An 18,967-nucleotide genomic window follows, 5' to 3' on the forward strand; every position below is an offset into this window, starting at 1 on the left:
TTATTTTTGAAAACTAGAATCCATTATGTTTGTCAAGTCAATCTAAATGCATCATAACTGGACTTGATTGACTTAAATTGCTGCAACATCTAAATCTTTTCTCCTCACCTTGAAGTTGAGCAGCTTCACCTTGTTGAGTCTGTACTACACGTTTACAGAAGCCGTCAGCTGATCGGCACATCAACTACAGCTGTGCGTATATGCAGTCATGACTAATCTTAATATCGGGCCTCCAATGTGTTGATGATGACAAAGATTTAAAGTCACACATCCTTTATCAAACTGAGGCTCTCCAAACATACTAAGGTGAAGAGAATAAAATAAAATGATACAGACGCTTGGCATTGTAAAGAACAAAAACAACTTTATTTACAAAAACAGACCACTGACCTGTCCCACAATCCCCCTAAATTCAGTGACTACTGTGGATTGCTATGTCTGTGGCTGAGGTTGGGAATTTACTGGACTGACAAGAACAACACCCAGTGCAAACCTTCAGTATTTTTCCACCAACTCCACAGAACGGCGGCACTTGTTGGACTGCAGGCTGCAGCTTACACACTGTTAGGTGTCAGCTTGTGTTAGGCTCCCAGGTGTGAGTAAGCAATGTGCTTTTTAATGAGCCTGGGGGCCAACATGACATCACAAAGACAGGAAGGGTTTGGGGCTGGGAAATTTTATACCATCTGGGACAATGGTATGTATGTGTCACAACAAATTATTCCAATTAGCACAAATTAAAATGATATCATTATAAAAAAAAGTTTCCTGTGGTCAAAGCTGGAGGATACACAAAAATGAAGTATTTCAGAGACAGCTTTGTGTACATTAGACATCAACTAGCCTTTCCTACTAGGGGGAATGCAAAAACTCTTTAAATAAAAAAAATGATTTTCTTCCACGATGACTGACACTTTCTAACTGTGATCTCTTTGTGAACAGAAAAAGCGATCAAGCGTGTGAACTCTCATACAGCTGTGCCAAATTCTGCTCGCACAGATGTAAGTGTGAAAGACACCAAAGCTACTGCTCAATGTTTAGAGAAACAACAGCTTTGTCATGTTTCCATGTAACGTGTCTTTGTGGTGCTGCATGCATGGTTTCTGTAGTTGGAGGTGACAAAAACCTGACAAATTCTCAGTAACTGACCCGTGAAAAAGTATGTGTGTCATTCCTGTTCACGCAGCAGCTAAATGCTCACACACTTGAAAGCAGGTTATTACGTCACAGGTGGTCAACGTGAGACACTTACAAGCCGAGTGGCTTCTTGTAGGTTTCCATGTAAGCTGGTGTCTGCTCACAGTAACCGCATAATACCTCATTCTGAATCACTAAAGATGACTCGCAGCTGGGAAAAGCAACGATCTGTGGGTCCTGAAACGTATGCATTGGTAAAATTCATGTGTGTTGTGCGAAATGTCCGTGTGTGAGGTTAGAAAGCGTAGCGAGTGCGAATGTCCTCCAGCTTCTTAGAGACTTCGGGTGGTGTTCTGTCCAACTCCTCTGCCACACTTTTTTGCTTGTGAGGGTCCATGCTGTTAAACTGCTCGCACAGATCTCCATCAATCACATTCTGGAGAAAATGACAGAATTTGTTTTTGTTATCCTCAAATATTTTTTAATAAACAGGTTCCGCAGTTGAAACTATATTATAAAAATAAGACGGATGTGTAAAAACAATCCCAACCTTGACTGGGAAGTAGTAGGATCTAAAGCTGAGATGGTCTCTGCCACAAAGAGGAGGAAACTCTGAGCGCATATGCATCTCTAAGTGCTGGAAGAAGTCATGATCCTGTCAGACGAAATAAAGAAATCCGGGGGGTTAAAAAGAGAAGGAAGAGAAATCGGGAGGCCATTTGAGCCACACAATACTACTTTAGGATCATGCAAAGTGTGCATGTGTGTTCACATAAATGAGATCTTAGTGTTTTACCTCATGTGAAGTGAATGGGACTAGTATGCCGATGCCTCCAGACAGTGTGGTGTAGACCAGGGACTCTGAACCACCAGGAATCAGAGTAGTCTTCTGCAGAGATAACACTGTCTCTCCTACATGGTAGTTCATTATTATCTCAGCCTGGAGAGAGAGAGAGAGAGAGAGAGAGAGAGAGAGAGAGAGAGAGAGAAAAAATACAAAAATCTGATCATATGTCAGATCAGATATGTCACCTGAGGCCATTTTATCTCCGAAGATTGGCTGTTCTGACAGCTGCATGTGCACATAAAGCACATTAACTGCCAGTCTGAGTCAAAATAAGAAACACTTTCATCCTCCACCTGGATGAAATTGGTCCTGATGGTTTAATCTGATAACCGTCCAGAAACCACCAAACCAATGATGATGATAGTAATCAGAAGGTACTGTGAATACCAAGGGAGCATTGTGTAGTAATAAAACCTCAATATTAGGCTAATTAGACCACATCTGGGACTAAGGAGGGACAAGCAGAGTGGAAATGACCTCTGTACTCCACAAATAAGTCAGAAAGATGTGCAAAGAAGACAACCGCTTCCCCTTACTTGAACCTGTAACGGTTTATTTCACCTGAAAATGTTTCATACAAAGTGTTTGACCACTGCAGCCCCAGCTGTACACTGGATTACAAAAATCTACACATGCACAATGGATGTCAGGTCAATTTGACATCAACTTTCTTGTATAGTGATTCACCAGGCACTGGACAGAGCGAGTCATCTATCAAAGGGAAGCTCAATGGATCGATTCCCTGGCTATTGGAGTGCATGTCAAAGTATCCTTAAGCAAGATGTTAGAGTGTGCAACTGATATAAAATCTTAGGTATAGAAAATACTGCTTATATGAATCTGCGTGATTGGGTGAATGAGCCTTGTAAGGAAAAACACTTTGAGTGCTCAGAGTAGAAAAGCCTCTACTTTGTATGGCATATATCATGTATGGCAGCATTTTGGCCGAGCCACGTGACTTGCCGGCTGGACAGACGCATAGACAGACATCATTTTGCATAAAGACAAGTCAAGACATCCACACCCATGTCTATATATAGATACGGTACATTTCCAAACTCAAATGAATCTATGCGTGCAGCGTGCACAAGCAGAAATAGCACACACTGTGTCACAATGGCAACTGGGACCAGCTCATAATGACTACACTGGAGGGACTTTCCCAGTCTATGTGCTACCTAAACAGTTTCTGACCAGGATTTAAAATGTGGGATGAGTGATCCGGTGTGTTTCTCCTGTGTGTGCGCGGCTTGTGTTGGTTGCATTTGAGAGTAGGTTAAACTTGTGGTTGATGGTGGTGTGTCTGCGGAGGTTGGAGTGGCCAGGGAGGCAGATTAGTACACCGGGCCAGATTTCAGCACTGGATGCATGCGATGTAGCAGAGGTCTGCCTCAGTTATCCCACCTAAAGCCACAGTTTTCTGCTTTGCCTCATAAAAGTGTACACTTGCTACTTGCAGGATAAACATCTTTGTACTTTGCAACCAATGTTAAAATACCACATTTAACATCTACACTAATTTCTAAACATAAATGGTAAAGTAATTTTTTTTAAATAATTCAACATATTCTCAAAAGATGTAGAATTAGACAGTATCCATTGCATCAATATACTTTGCCGTAATGTAAAGCTCTTAGTATAGTAAGGGTTGTGTTTGCAGCAGCTTTCAGTTTCTCTTTTTGCAGTTCAGATTTGGTTTAAAAGAGAGCAAAACAGCACAGGCCCAACAATGAATGAAGTTTCAAAGTATACATTTACTTAATGTTAAAACATACGTTTTACATACACAGCCTTTAACATCTCATCTGAACCAGTCCTATTATTTTAAACATCAGGAAAGTGAAAGTGCTTTGATATTTTCTTCAAAATGCAGAAGCCCCTGCTACATTCTTTTCTACATGACTTACTGTATATTTTATTATTAATATTTTAATAATCTCACTTCTGGTTACCTTATAAAATACTGGCTTATATCCCCTTTTAAAAAATATATTGAGATATCATTTGTGGCCTATACTGCTCAGTCACAGAAAATGATGAACGATTGTTTAAATGTTTAAGTAACTCTAAGCTTTTTTTAAAAATTTGAAGCATTAACCCGATGCACAAGCCTGAAGCAGGTCTGAACAGACAATGCATGTTAAATCTAAATTGTTCTTTCACTTTGAGGTCAAGCTGAAGACCTCTGCTCCGGGGCAGCAACAGCTGTCAAGACTCATTTATTTGTTTCTAAAGGACTGCGAGGCACTGGCACGACATCACATTTCTGAACTGCTTACCCTCCATCCCACCTCCAGATTCCTCAAATTTGCTTACCAACCATTGCTCTCCATCCCACGCACAGACTTGAAACCAAGTTTTACAGTCATTGGTCCAAAAGTATGGAATGGTTTACCATTAAGAACTTCCCCATCCCTTGATGTTTACACAAACTCATCGAAGACCCACGTCTTTCCCTTAAACCTCTTTAACCTCACTTTTATTTATTATCTGTTGGCATCCAGAGAGACAATGTCCTTTTTAATTCACTCACTTCTCTTTTTTGAGTCTATGCTTCATCTGCTCAGACACACTGTTTAATTCCAGAAACGTGAAAAGGTGAAGCATATGTGTACCTTCTGTGATGCTCCATTGAGGAGGCCCCTGTCCCATAGAGCCTTGTTCCCTGTGGGGTCTTCATCCACATCATCACTTGTGTTAGGGGGGAGACGCACCTAAGCAAACCAAGGACAAAACATGGAGACATTACATCATTGCAGAAAATTTTGTTTAGGGCTGATGGTCTTGATGTTTTCTGGCTTTATTCGCCCACAAAAATACAATATACACCCCCAAACACTTCTCGCCCTTTACTTACGATGCTGATGTTCCCAAACTTGTCAGCAGCAGCCATGGTGTCATAATCGAGCAGACAGGCCGTCGTCACCCAGCGGGGATATGTGTCATCAGCGAAGATGATGAGCTGGTTCTCATTACGTCTGTAACGAACCCAGAACAGACTCTCCTGGACATCAGACACGATGACACGCTGGCCAATGGTGTGGATGCCAGTCACCAGGTTGGGAATGTGCTACAAAGAGTTAGGGAGAGCAGTGAGGTACACTCAGTCAAGTGTTTTAAAAGAAAATAATGCAATCTGGACATGTTCCCCAAGTGGTGTCCTGTGCAGCGCTGTGAAAAAGGACTTGCTCACACTCATTAAAACTTCTCACGTTACACACTACAGGATGTAACGATTAAGGGAGGGACTAAATAGACTGGAAACAATTGTTAAAAGTATAATCCAGAGGGGCTATACAATGCACATGTGTTTATGTATGCACTGTACTGTATGGTATTAACTCAACTGTCAGCTACATGCATCTTATCTGCAACACAACACTCAGGCGGCAACACTGCTGCACATCAGCTGTTCATTAATTAGATACAACATTGGTCTTTACTGTTTACGCGTTAAAGTAAAGTTGTTCTGTGTGACTGTTAAAGCCCCACAAACTTAAGGAGTGCAATGTTTTTCCCCCTTAAACACGTCCAGATCTTACGTTTCAAAACAGACCGCACTATTTTTATATCCTGTTACACAGAGAAGTTTCAATGCAGGCTGTTAATTTCAACCAAAACATTCTGGGAAAAATGTTTATGCAAAAGCGTGATGCATCACATACACTCATGAAAAGATTTGCTCTACAGCACAACAAGTGCTTCAAACCTCTAAAACCTAAACACAAAGTGTCTGCAAACAAAAACTAGACACCCTCACACTCAGTCTTGACCCCGTTTACAACAATTACTTTGCTGCATTGAAAACACCCTTCAGGTGGTTTGTTCTTTATATAAAGGCACCTCTGCTTCTTACAAAACGGTGCAGTTTGCTTTGGTTAATAAAGATAAAGGCGTCGTGCCATTAGGAACTTTGAAAAAGTCCCTGATGGCTAATCTGGAACAAATCGGCCATGCACCATTAGATAAAACCTTTTCTTTTCTTTTCACAGGAAGGAAAACCCAGAGTGCAAACAGAGATAAAGCTATCCACATACAGAGGAAACTTTTTTTGAAATTGGTTTCGAAGAGTTGAGACTATTTACCAGCCAGTTAAAGTATATTTGAAAGTTTTAATAAATAATCATCTGTACTACAGTGTTGTTTTTAACAAGATTAATTAATAAAAATGCAGGTCTGCAATTGAGATTATTGACTATCATTTAGCAGTGTAACTATTGTAGTACGAATGTCTTGTATTGTGATTCGTTTTTTCTGTGTCACTGTACTGAGCACCTGTTGTGCTGGTTACACAGCACATGTTCAAATAGAATATCAGTATCTTCTGATGTTTCTTATGCTAGCTAGCTTTGTAAAAGCTGTAATATCTGTTTAAACCATGCCCGTCTGGCGAAAGCTATAGTCAGATGTGTCCAGTAAAAAGTGAACTGGATTTTATTTATTTATTTTTCATGATGACACTTTTTGTTTCTTATTCTGAAATTAATAATTTTATGATGTAAGCCTGATTACATCCCGGATTGGGATGCTTCTGCTCATCAACTCATTGATCATGGGTCAGGTCAAAGTTGGCTCCTTTTAGTAAATCTTTAAAGACTAATTCTTCATCGTCTATATTTTCAGATCAACTATATTCATCATCTCTATAAAGAACCTTTGATAGAAAGTGGGATTCGCAGGTGGAAGAGAGAATATTTATATAGGGTGTATAGATGTTTGTGTCCAGACGTCCTTGTCTTACCTTGTTCTCACACTTGCGTAGCAGCTTCTTTTTCCCCAGGTCGTAGATTCTAAGCAGTTTTCCCACTCCAACTAGGGCTCGTCCCTGGAATGGTGCGATTGCCAAAGGCACGTCCTCTACTGGGGTCTAGAAATAAACAAAACAATCTGGGTTCAGATAAAGATTGAAACAGATACAGAGCTTTTTAAAGAACACGAAAGGAAGTCTCACTAAACACAGTTTTAGTCATCATAAGAGATTGTAAAACAGCTACAGTGAAATCTGCCTGTGGTTTTAGATTTACTACAGATCCCAGCTGTTTATTTTTAACATGTTCATTTTTTAACGATTTTCTTAGAAAAGCACTTCTGAACAACCGCATAAACAAACTCTTTACCTGTTGAAACATTAAGAAAGTATTTTGGTAAATTATATTTCTCAAATAAGATTACACCAGTCATGAGTCAGACATCGTCAATACTTTCCCTGTCTAAGATATGCCCAAATTACAACTAAAATGCAACTTGAGAATCCAAATTTCCCCTCTGGAGAGTGACTAAGAGTGTGTTGTGAGCTCAGACATCCTGGACAGGAAAAACCTTTCAACCCGTCGCTCTGCTTTCTCCGTGGCCTTCAGCGGGCCTGTCACAGTTTGATGGATATTTCTAGTTTATTGCCCTGTTGGAACATACACCCAACGACACAGCCATCTCAGAAAAGTGCGTCTGCCTACATCCAAGATGCTGTCATGACTTTGCACTCAGAAATGTGTCATCTTATTGTGCATACTCTGATATCTCTGGTTATATAACAAACAGGGAAAAAAGTGAGTTGTGACCTGATAGAATCATCTAAAATATCAGATCTGGTTAAGTGGTCGGGAAATTCCTGATACCACTGCGAAACACAACACTCATGAGTCATTTCCCCTGTTAATCCACATCAGGTAACAAACGTATGTGGGCTGATTCACCCTGATCGTCTCCACCCTGGTGGGGTTTCTTGGGGAATTGCCCAGCGAGTCTGTGACAACTGGGACAGCAACAGCTGTGTTTCATCCCATCATCAAAATTTTGTATCAGTCTGTCTTGCTTCATGCATTCTGAATAGACTTTCCTCGAGTCCAGTCCTCGTCTTAACATCTGTCTCAAATCATGGCCTGCACACAGTCCCTGGGTAAGCGCAAAGGTGATAAAAGCCAACATCTCCCAAAGAAACCGTATATACATCTTTCTGACATCTGTAAGTCGCCTGTCACACTAACTATTTTCTTCAAACTCCCTTGGGCTGTGAATTATTTTTATTTACTCAGCCTTTCATGATAGAGCTGCACTTGCTACAAGGTCTGAACGTCCTCTCCAGCTGACTTGCTCTGAGTACTGTTACAGCAGAGTGACGGCAGAAATCTTTTGAAACTTGCACACGTGCAGCTGCACCAGAAGGCCAAAAAACAAAGCACAGCACCTAAGCATTAAATTGTTGCAGAGCCTACAGAATGAAATGTTGATTTGCTTTATGAATCAAACTAAAGCCAAATATGACACAGACAAGCACTTTTATGCCGTTTACATCAGTATTCCCCAGTATAAACAGCAAAAGATGAGAGTGAATCAGCTTCAGCCTAATAAATATTCAAGGAGAAACAAGCTTAATAAAATTAACCCCTAATGTCACTGAAACCCACCTTGTGCACAAACTCCAGCTTCTCCCCTCCACTGACGAGTCGATATGTGTAGATGAAGCCGCCGCCCACTGACCTTGGGTTGAGAATCATATCTCTGGCAACACCGACCAGGACGTACCAATCGTCACCCGTGTTGGTGAATCGACAAGCGGCCACACTGAAAAACACCAAGTACAACATCAGACCCACCTATATACTATATTGCTAGTTTAGATTAGTCACGCTAATCATTTAGAAATATATTAACACAAAATATTAGCTATAACCTTCAAAACATGGCCAAAAATACTGTTTTATATCAGAAAGTGATGCTTTTGATGGATCCAGTAGCCTGCCTTCCAAAATCACAAATTTTATTACCTTTAAATGATGCCCATAGTATGGAATTAAATCTTAATAAGCATTTTGCTGCATTAAAAAAATACTGTGCCTGTTTTCAGCAGGTGCTGATACAAATCGACACAAAGTGTCGTTTTGAAAAAGGTTCATTTGTCACCAGGTGAAACCGAAGAACCTCTACAATGGCAGCCCAAACTATTTTCACTATGTCAACGGCTGATTAAGAAACAACACTGAGTATTAATGAAGGGCTTGGAATTTGGGAGGCTCACTGTCCATCAAAGAGAAAGGCATAATAAATGAGAAACAGCCCAGGGTCAGACTGTTTAACCTCACTTAAACCCCACCCACCCATCATGAGTACTACTCACCTGAACGCAGCTTCGTTCTGTTCCAGCTGCACTTGATCCAGTGTAGAACCTTGTATGGGATTAACCAGCCGCACTAGTGAGGCCCACTGTCCTGCGCCGGCTTTGGGTGAACCAAAAATGGCTTCTGGAAGATTTTCATTTAGGAATGCAGCAGCCATCTCAGCAGCCAGTTCTCTTTCATCCTCACCTGCAGCTTCTACCATCTCCTACAGTGGCAAAAGAAGGGATGTGATTTTCTGTTTATGACATGTTGGCAACTGTTATTTGAATAAAACCAGCCATATGGAAATGATATTCTAGACTACAAACTGTGATGGGAATGTCTGCCATCACAAAGATTATTAATTCATAATATAATTATCATCAGAGACAAAATGCCATTAAACTACCAAATTCTACTTCTCATTATTTCTACTGTTGGGTTTATCAGTGAGAAAAACACAAAAACAGTAAAAGGATGTCAGGAAAAACTCCTAAATATAAAAGTAGGTTTATAATTTAATAAACCTACTTTTTTAGGCTCTAACCTGGAAAAATAACTCACACAGGAACAAATTTCTGTTCTCTCTTGTTTATACCCGACATGCCGACTTCTTGCCCTTAATAAATTTATTACTGAGAGTAACCGCAGACAGATGTTAACACCACTAGTTGGGTCACAACGATATAGTCATACCTCAGCCATCTGTTGCTTTCTCTGAGCTTTGGTGGCCTCGGTGTAGGCGTTGTGGTCAGTTTCAATCAAAATGAGGTTGTTGGTCTCTGGGTGGATTACAAATTTCCTGGGAGTGTACTGAAGTGGGAAGGCCACTTGGTTGAAGACGGCTCCAAGTTTCTCTAAAGCCAAGATTCTACCAGGCAGACGAGCACAGGTGAGATTTATATAAAAATATATTTTTCGCCCTTCAATAAACTTATTTCTGCAGATTTATAAACACTTTGAACATAAGACGTTTAGAGTTATTTAAATTGCGATAATACATAACAGATGCTGGATTTCTTCAGTTTGAACTCCATTACACAAACAGTGATGCCTATGTTTTACAAAAAAAATGCTCTAAGTGCATCCATACCTTAGAGTATTGGTAGAGATGGCCACTATGCCTTCTGGACATTGCTCAGAGGCAAAACCAGAGGCGTACTCCAGAGTCTCATAAGAGAGAGGAGTCAGATGGAAACGAGACTGGTAAGAGTAGCTGAGCCAGGAGCGACTGGACATTGCAAGCACCTGTCAGCAAGAGAAAAGACATCAATTTATCAATTAATTTATAATCAGTGATGAAAAAGACAAATTTATTTTTAAATCTTAAGGTTTAATATAAATATTTCTGACTTAATATGATCACAAGCATTAAAAACTGACAAAACAAACAATATTTTTGTAAATGCACATATTTGTATTTATGAGCTAATTCTGAGTAAGCGTTCGAGTTACATACAGCTTCCTGTCCTTGCATTCTGACTCTGAACAGTTTAACAGGTCGTGATCCCAGGTAGCGTGTTCTGGTATCTGACAAGTCTCCAGTCACTGGGTCCAAGACAGTCCTCAGAAGCACACCGTTCTGAGAAAGAGGAGCAAAAACACATTAGCAGAAAACCTCTACATAAGCTGAAATGTATAGCAACATAAGCTGACATAACATGACAATTGTGACAATCTTTGCTCTGGACTATGCTCCCTGACTGCTAATTGATCAAGCATGAAAAACATTATCAGTTTGGATTTTAGGTACAAGATCGATCTGAACTCACGCCTGTACACAATCCCTGTATTACATTTGGTTTTACAGAGCTGTGATTTAAAAGTAAAATGTCTTCAACTTCAACATGAAACCTGAGATATTTAAATGTGAAAGAATACCTGAAGCCCAATATTAAGGTAGAGAAAGCCTATGGTTCCTTTGTCTCCAAGTTCATCCTGTTTCTCCACCCCTCCCATCTCCACGATACACAGACTCTCTGGCTGGGCTGGTAGGGCCTGCATACTCAGTGGCTGCAGGCAGTCCTGAACATGGTAAAGTTTCAGGGGGTCAGAAAAATAGCAACATGCAAAGGAATCCGAACATTAAGTTTTTGTGTAACAGCACCATTCAATTGTTTAAACGTGCACGTAAACAAAAAAGATTCTTATCCTGTAATTGTTTTTAAAGTTTTTAAAATTTACACTTCTATTGAAATAGTTAAGGCAGACGAGATATTTTAATCCAGACCTTTTTGGGGGGGAAAAAAAACACATTACTGAATACCCAAAGCATTATTTTCTGGCTTACACGTTTTAAACAGGGAAGCAGAAATCTCCAGTTAATGTCCAATGAATATTTTAAGGTTACTGGTCATCTTAAGAGGCAGTAAAAGTGGTCAGACAACTTTCATGTTGTACAAAGTTTTCCCTAAAAGAAGGATGTAATTGTTTCCTAAACATGACAACATTACTTTGTACTGACCTAATAAGAAACTAAGATTAATTTAGCCTTAAAGGGATTTATGCCAATCATTAATTAAGTTCCCACCACAGGAACCTTTCCTGGATAGTAGGGACTTTTGGAGGGACTGTATTTTCACACTGAGCATCACGGTCTAAACTAAGTTCTGTAGAAGTTAATCAGCTAAAACATCTCTGTTTTTTGGGATTATTTACTTTCAGCAGGTTCTGCAGAAGGCTGCTGAAATTGTTGACATTAAATTAATATTTATCTCAGATGCTCCCGAGCCTTCAGGGAAATCCTATAATTAAAAATCTAGCTGAAGTATATTTCCAGTCATTTTTACATTTATAAGTTTACCAGGAATTCTTAAGTGGTTAACCATGGATTCCTTCAAACTTGGATGCTAAACACAGGCTAAATTCTGTTACTCATTCTGCACAATGGGAAAGACCTGAGAGTACAGTGACAATGTGCAAATTTGGCTGAGCAGCACAGTTTGGTTTATGAATATGAGAAAAACTTTTCAACAGTTGAAAATACCCATTACCACTGCAAGGGCAATAAATTAAGAAACTAGAAGCAACATGACGTCCTCATTTTAAGCCTGAAAGGGGATGTGCATGTGTGTGAGTACACACTCTGACTCCACATACTGTGAAGATGACTGGCAAACGAATTTCTGTAGTGCAGCAGATAATGGATACTAGCTTTCAAAAGTGAACACAAGTGCCAAAATTTGCATGTCTGTCCCCTCAGAGCATGAAAATAGTCTTTGCTGTCAATCAACAATAAACTGAACGGCCAAATGTTACTAGGACCAAAACAAACCTCTATAGGAACAAACATCAAAGATGGCAAAGACATACCCAAAACTAAAGTACCTGACATCTTGTTCGGATACAAGCTGTCATGGGCTCAATCACATGCCAGCAGATAAACCAGCAAAAGCAATTTCTGAGCAACACCTCCAATTCGAAACAAAAAAGGGTCTCATTGATAATCTCTGTGTCAAGCTCATACCGAAGGATCCAGGGAGATGATGCGAACAGTGTTGTCAGCCAGCCCAACAGCCAGGAATCGGGAGCGTTGCTCACCAGGAGGAACGTTGGCCAGGCTCATACAAACCACATCTGCAGACATCTCTTTCCTCTCTGTGTACTCATTCAGCTGGCCAGACTGAAAAAAATCAAAAGTGAAATACAGACAGCAGCAGGATTAATAAACAGATTTTCCGTCACCTCAGTTCAGTCATCTTCCTCTATTCAATATGGAACCTGAGATATTCAATATTAGTGTTAGAATTAAATCATCAGATACTCTGCAGGAAAATAAATTAAGTGAAGCTAATGATAAGGCAATTTAACTGTGCAGTCAATTGTGAAATTGCCTTCTATAAAATGAAGTGCTGAATAAGCCCGTCAAATCATTTGACTGATTAACCCCAAAAAAAGATTTGTTTTTTTTTATTTTTTTTGGGGGGGGGGGGGCGGCGGCACTGGGCCTTCACATAGTCTACATAAAGCTCAACGCAGTATTTTTGTGAAAACCTTTTACTACAAAGCATAACTAATACTTGTTAAACACAGCATGAAAGTGGAAACTAGGATTCTGCCAATGGACAATATTCCTGAAGATTGATGGCAGTATTTCTGTCTATTGTATTGCTTTTTAATTAGTACGCAGTATAACTGTAACCTTGTCAATGAAACACTTCACCGTGTGTAGGGAAGACAGTGCAGTGCGGAGCAGAAACAGGTGATCTATTTCACACAGTAAAGATAATCGAACTACAGGCCGAAGGAAAAAAACATTTTTTTAAAAAAGAGGAAATTTTCTCTTATGACCACTATTTACAGCAGCCCAAATCACTCATTGCTCTGAACAAGGAGAAAGCTGTTATAGCCTATGTTGTCTCACTTAAAGCTGGAGGTGATGAAATAGACTCTTCAGTTTTGGATTTCTTCACTCCACCAACAGTTTTATTTTTCGTGCACATGCCACATTGTAGGCATTATGGAGGCTGAACAGAATGTCAGAGGGGCACAAGAGGATGATCGGATAACACAAAAATAATCTACTTCCTTACCGGGTCCATCTCAAAGTAGACCAGCTCCCCACCAGTGAGGGCGATGACTACTTGCCGCTGGTTCACAGCACAGCGGACAATAGTTTTTTTACCAGGAGTTTTCCACTCGTTCACACGCTTGTCTGCTCGGATGTGACGGATACCATCTGGGTAAACCTGTATGGGGGAGGGAGTGAAAGAACCACAGAGGTAAGATGGAGAGAAAAGACAAAGTACTAGATTGGGTTGATGATGAATAAATGGCCATCTTTGTGTAATTAGATGAATTAATGCATGAACTGTATTAATTATTTGTGCTTAACACACAAAAAGAAACTGATAACATAACCTTTAAAATGTACATCATCTGCTGAACAAAAACTAAAATAAATTTCGAATTTCGAAATGCTTCCTTTGATGCAAAGGAAGGTTTTCGTTTAGTTTTTTAGAAATTATTGGAATTATGATAAAATGCAATTATCAAAGCTGCTCATGTGCATCTGGATTACTTTGAAATTTCTTTGCAATGTCTAAGGGTGTTTTTACACCTATACTTCGTTTACTCTTTACTCTTACACGTGTAGCTTTTACCCATGGTCTGGTTTCTCTTCACACAGAGCGAGTCATTACAAACCACTTGAGAACGTTCAGTGAAGTTATTGGCCAGCTCATGTGTTTGGACCAGGAGCAACAAGAATACAAAATACAGGAAGTGCTGTGTTCTGAACTATTTGAGAACATGGACAATTTATATTCATTTCACGGCTGGTTGCAAACCCATACTGACCTTTGCACGTCTACGGTACCCTGCCACATCCCAGAATGCAAAGCATATTTGGCTATGGGAAGCTCAAACTTGTAACATGCACCTGAGCAGCTCAAAGTTGAATCATGTTCACACAATAAACAAACTGCTCACTCGGAACTGGGCAGAGAACACCTGTTCTAACATTGTAACAAACGAACCCCACCATGTAAGAAAATAAGCCACAATTTGACTTAAATGGACTAAATGGCACAGTGGTGAAAATACCCAAAGGTGATGTGCAGATGAGGTACATTTACGCACCTGTACAAGCGCATCTTCACCCAGGAGTGAGCAGGAGAGAGTGGGTGTTGTTCCCAGAAAACCAGAATCTGTCACTTCTTCTACAGTCTCACCGATGGACAGAACCAGAGTGGCATTGACGAAAGAGACAATAATGTAGGCATCGAACTCATCTAAGAACCAGAGTAAACACAGTATTGATCAGAAGAAAAAAAAAAAAAAAATACTAATGGCATTGAACACACAAGTTTGGTTGCACACTGTTTCAGTAGGTGGTTATATGTTAGTTTACTTTAATAGAGTCAGCAAAGAAATGTTCATCTCCAGCATGTACTGCATGCGTGTACTGCAGCGCCACACTGCTTCATGTGGCTGTCGCATCACAAACATAGGGATATCTGTCAGGGCAGCTGCTCCAGCTAGTGGTGAGTGGCTGCCTAACATCTTATACTAAACAGCTAACCAGTGATGTACATTAACATAACAGGAATATGTTTCACAGACTTTTCTTCCTTTCAGAATGTTTTATAACCTTGATTAGCCACACACATCCTGGAACAAGAATATTCTTACCTTCTACATGTCTGCGTACAGTCCACACAGCATTGGGGTTACCGGGCAGTTCAGACACAGCCATCTCTGAAACCTGACAGAGGCGGAGAGAGGGGAACAGACAGGGTGGGGGAAAGAAAAAGAAAATTGAAAGTTTATCATCATTACAAAGACAAACACAACAAACCATTTTTAAAAGCTCATCTTCACAGTAATGGAAGTAAGACATTAACAGGGTACAGCCAACATTGTGAGCGTAACTCAAAGGCTGGGAAAAACGTGACACCAAGCTAACAGTCGTTCAAAGTGTGATATGAAAAGAAGGCTTTGTGTGTTTGCTGGAATCAGAGATAGTAAAAGACTCTTCAGTATTTGTTCAGAGAAGAGACATGAAAAAACTCATCAATTTCACAGCCAGCAAAGTACATGTGTGGGCTTTCTCTAATTACGTTAGAAAAAAAACAGTGTGTGTACCTCCAGTCCGTGCCGAAGGACCCTTAGAGTGGACCGGGGTCCTCGTCCACATGATACATAAAGCTGAGGTGTGTCCTCATTGGCCAAATCAGCAATCTGGAAGAAAGTAGGAAGAGAGTAGTCAATGAGCCAGAAATGTTCTGGTTTAAGATTTAAGAAAAAAATCTGTCTCACACCGCAACAAGTTCAGGCAATTAGATTAGTCCCCATGTTCCTCTGACAGGACACTCACCTGACAGGACATGATTGGTGACAGGTTCTCCTGTTCATCCACCAGCACAAGATTTTTAAGTGGGCGTGGCTGAAAGAAGAAGGTGTCTCCCTCTTCCAGCGGCATTGCCGATGAGAACTCGGGCTCATCATCATCATCACCCAAGTGGGCAATCTGGTAAAGGTAACTAAGGGAAAGAGAAATAGAGGTTAATCAAAGACTGAGAGATACGAAAAGAAACACCTGAGTTTCTGTTTGCAACCTACTGGTTTCCAAACTCTGAAGACACAAAGAGGAAGCCAGTCTTCAGGACGCACATCGCTGTTGCAACGGGAATTGTGTCAAAGTACTTCAGCCTAATTTCTGTGACCTAAGAGACAAAACAAGCATCGTTTTTTATTACGGGAATATGTATTATAATGAGCATAAATAGAAAACCATCCATCCAGTTCCGCTTATCCTCTTCAGGGTCGCGGGCGGGGGGCGCTGGAGCCTATCCCAGCTGTCATAGGGCGAGAGGCGGGGTACACCCTGGACAGGTCGCCAGTCTGTCGCAGGGCCAACACACAGGGACAGACAACCATTCACACTCACATTCACTCGCACATTCACACCTAGTGGTAATTTGGATTATCCAATATAACCTCATCCTCACAAGCTGCATGTCTTTGGACGGTGGGAGGAATAGAAAACCAATAATGGTAAATGGCCTGTATTTGTATAGCGTTTTACTTAGTCCCTAAGGACCCCAAAGCGCTTTACACGTTCAGTCATCCACCCATTCACACACATAATGACAAAAGTTCAAGAAATGTTAATGAAGAATTTAAAAGTAATCCCTGCTGAGAACAAGAGTATTTGCGTTTGCTACTTTCTTGCTAAGCTAATGTCAACACGCTACAGATTTCCCTATAAAAGTAAAAGAGTGAGTTTATAAGCATTTGGCTCTTTTTGAAGAAGCTGAAGGAGCTAATCAAATTGAAAGTGAGCTCTTAATAAGATGAGCCATGAAAAAGAAATCGAGTAAAAAGCCTATTTTCAGACATTGGATAAACTGAGCAATTACATAAACTGGGCAGGATAAGATAAATACGACATGTTTATCTAGTGTTTGTTAATCAAGCAACTGTGATTCTAAGAAAGAAAAAAATAAAGAAAAAAAACAGAAGCTGGAAGTGAACATAATTAGTCCCATTAAATAAATTTGTTAAAAATGTCTAGTTTCCATCCATCCTTACCATTTCTTCATCAGTTTCTAGAGTAACCTTAAAGATGTCTCCCTGCTCAGTCTGGGCCAGAAAAAAGAACATGGACTTGGTCTTGTGGGTAGCTGAGCACACAAATATCATGCCACGCTCTGGGTCATCCAGGTCGTTCTGTGGGGTGGAGCAGAAGAGAATGTGAGGGAGGATAAAAATAGATGTTCATGCAAAGAACAATGTGGGACTTGCAAAACAACCAAAATTCCACATGAACAGAGAAAAAAATGTTTAAAATCTACTTAGTGACTCACAGCTTAAAATCAGGTAAAGTCTCACGATGTGTACTGATGTTATGATGCATCAAAACACACTTAAAATCTGCACAGGAAATCCTGTACTATAAATATTTGCTTTTTAATGTGCATTCCTGTAAGAAGGACTCACTCTACGCCGTGGAATGGGACAGCGAATGTCAGGCTGGTCTCCAAAATTCTTGTAGGTGATGTAGTTTTCAGAGCAGATTAAAACCCCACTGGGCCCATCAGAACCACCAGGAACTGGAAGCATTTAGAAGGGTTGTCATTTTTAAAAAACATAATGATGAAGGAGTAAGAATTTCAAAAAAAGCACAGTAATCTCTATTTTACAACAGAATGCTTTCTTTTAATATGACATCTAACGCTGTGTTATTGCGTTGGTAAACTTTTGTAGAGATCAGAGAGGGTGAATCTTTCTCCAGTGTTTCTCAGAGAAGAGACATGACAAACTCATCACATCTACAACACATTGATGTAACAATTCTTTGTAACCTCGCTGCAATGATTATCTTCTGAAAGCAAATCAATTTGTAAAAATGTTGATATTTCAACTACTCCCTACCTGATGAATAACACTACTGTTGTTTCCTTTAAATATGACCAACACTACTCAAATGCTCACCAGTTATGAGGAAATTTCCATGTTCTTCCAATGCCTCGCTGTACTTGCGGACCACATGGTTCAGGCCGAGATCCAGCTCGTAAAAGGTGAGCGTCTGTTGTGTGTTGGCAGCAGCTTCTCCTGTTGGGTCGTTGTCAGCTTCCTGTAGACATTAAACACACATGATTATTCTGGTAAACAAACAAAACATGACTGTTTTTTTCAATTAAAGTCATGCTGAGGTCAGAGAAGTTAAATCTTTCTCCAGTGACAGTCAGAGAAGAGACATGAAAACTCATCACACAACAACAGTTCAGTGTATGTGAAATTCAGCAGCCCTGCACCTTTGTGCTTTGTGTCCTTACCTCATAGTCCATCTCTAAGCAGGCAAACATGGGATTTTCAAACCCAACATCGACTCCAACCACATGGTAGACCAGTGTGTTTGCTTTATGGGCTTCCAGTGGAGAGGAGATGGTCAGTCTCGCAGCAGCATCTCTGTTCAGAATATACACCAGCTTCTGTTTCTCTATCGCTCCTAGTCAGATAAATGACAAAACATATTGTGTGCTTCATTTAACTGGTTTAATACAACTATTTATATGTGTGTATATAAATTTTCTTCAGGATTTAAACAATAGTAACTCAACACCAGAGATGGGCAGTAACGCGTTACTGTAATCTGATTACTTTTTTCAGGTAACGAGTAAAGTAAGGGATTACTATTGCAAAAACGGTAATTAGATTAACGTTACTTTCCCGTAGGAACGCTGCGTTACTAAAACCGTGATTTTTTTGCGAGAATGTCTCATGACAGTAACGTAAGCGAGTGCGACGTTCGTAACAACAGCTGTGCGCAGATCAACAATGGATCATATGAGTGCGGGAGAGAGTATGAGAGTGCAGCATTCAAAGCGTGGAAGTACTGACCTTACTTTGAGTTAGATTCCATAAAAAGTGACAAAAACATTAG

General features: G+C 40.2%; 1 protein-coding gene across 1 annotated transcript in view; it reads right to left on the reverse strand.

Annotated features, from left to right (window-relative positions):
• Positions 1 to 338: 338 nt before the first annotated feature.
• The window catches only part of sf3b3 (splicing factor 3b, subunit 3), a 21,369-nt gene continuing 2,740 nt past the window's right edge, over positions 339 to 18,967 (reverse strand). The window contains exons 4-26 of the mRNA XM_042223541.1: positions 18,360 to 18,532; positions 18,016 to 18,157; positions 17,521 to 17,633; positions 17,113 to 17,250; positions 16,141 to 16,244; positions 15,896 to 16,061; positions 15,664 to 15,759; positions 15,211 to 15,283; positions 14,659 to 14,810; positions 13,611 to 13,766; positions 12,545 to 12,700; positions 10,960 to 11,103; positions 10,538 to 10,660; positions 10,172 to 10,326; positions 9,775 to 9,949; positions 9,099 to 9,304; positions 8,389 to 8,545; positions 6,726 to 6,851; positions 4,842 to 5,054; positions 4,600 to 4,698; positions 1,934 to 2,077; positions 1,688 to 1,792; positions 339 to 1,573 (exon numbers count right to left, since the gene is read on the reverse strand). Of these exons, the coding sequence (XP_042079475.1) occupies positions 1,433 to 1,573; positions 1,688 to 1,792; positions 1,934 to 2,077; positions 4,600 to 4,698; positions 4,842 to 5,054; positions 6,726 to 6,851; positions 8,389 to 8,545; positions 9,099 to 9,304; positions 9,775 to 9,949; positions 10,172 to 10,326; positions 10,538 to 10,660; positions 10,960 to 11,103; positions 12,545 to 12,700; positions 13,611 to 13,766; positions 14,659 to 14,810; positions 15,211 to 15,283; positions 15,664 to 15,759; positions 15,896 to 16,061; positions 16,141 to 16,244; positions 17,113 to 17,250; positions 17,521 to 17,633; positions 18,016 to 18,157; positions 18,360 to 18,532 (3,257 nt within the window). The 3' untranslated portion in view covers positions 339 to 1,432. The remainder of the gene's footprint in view (positions 1,574 to 1,687; positions 1,793 to 1,933; positions 2,078 to 4,599; positions 4,699 to 4,841; positions 5,055 to 6,725; positions 6,852 to 8,388; positions 8,546 to 9,098; positions 9,305 to 9,774; positions 9,950 to 10,171; positions 10,327 to 10,537; positions 10,661 to 10,959; positions 11,104 to 12,544; positions 12,701 to 13,610; positions 13,767 to 14,658; positions 14,811 to 15,210; positions 15,284 to 15,663; positions 15,760 to 15,895; positions 16,062 to 16,140; positions 16,245 to 17,112; positions 17,251 to 17,520; positions 17,634 to 18,015; positions 18,158 to 18,359; positions 18,533 to 18,967) is intronic.

Source organism: Haplochromis burtoni, unplaced genomic scaffold (genome assembly GCF_018398535.1).
Source record: "Haplochromis burtoni strain Fernald_Lab_line unplaced genomic scaffold, NCSU_Asbu1 Contig_113, whole genome shotgun sequence".
Lineage (NCBI taxonomy): Eukaryota > Metazoa > Chordata > Actinopteri > Cichliformes > Cichlidae > Haplochromis > Haplochromis burtoni.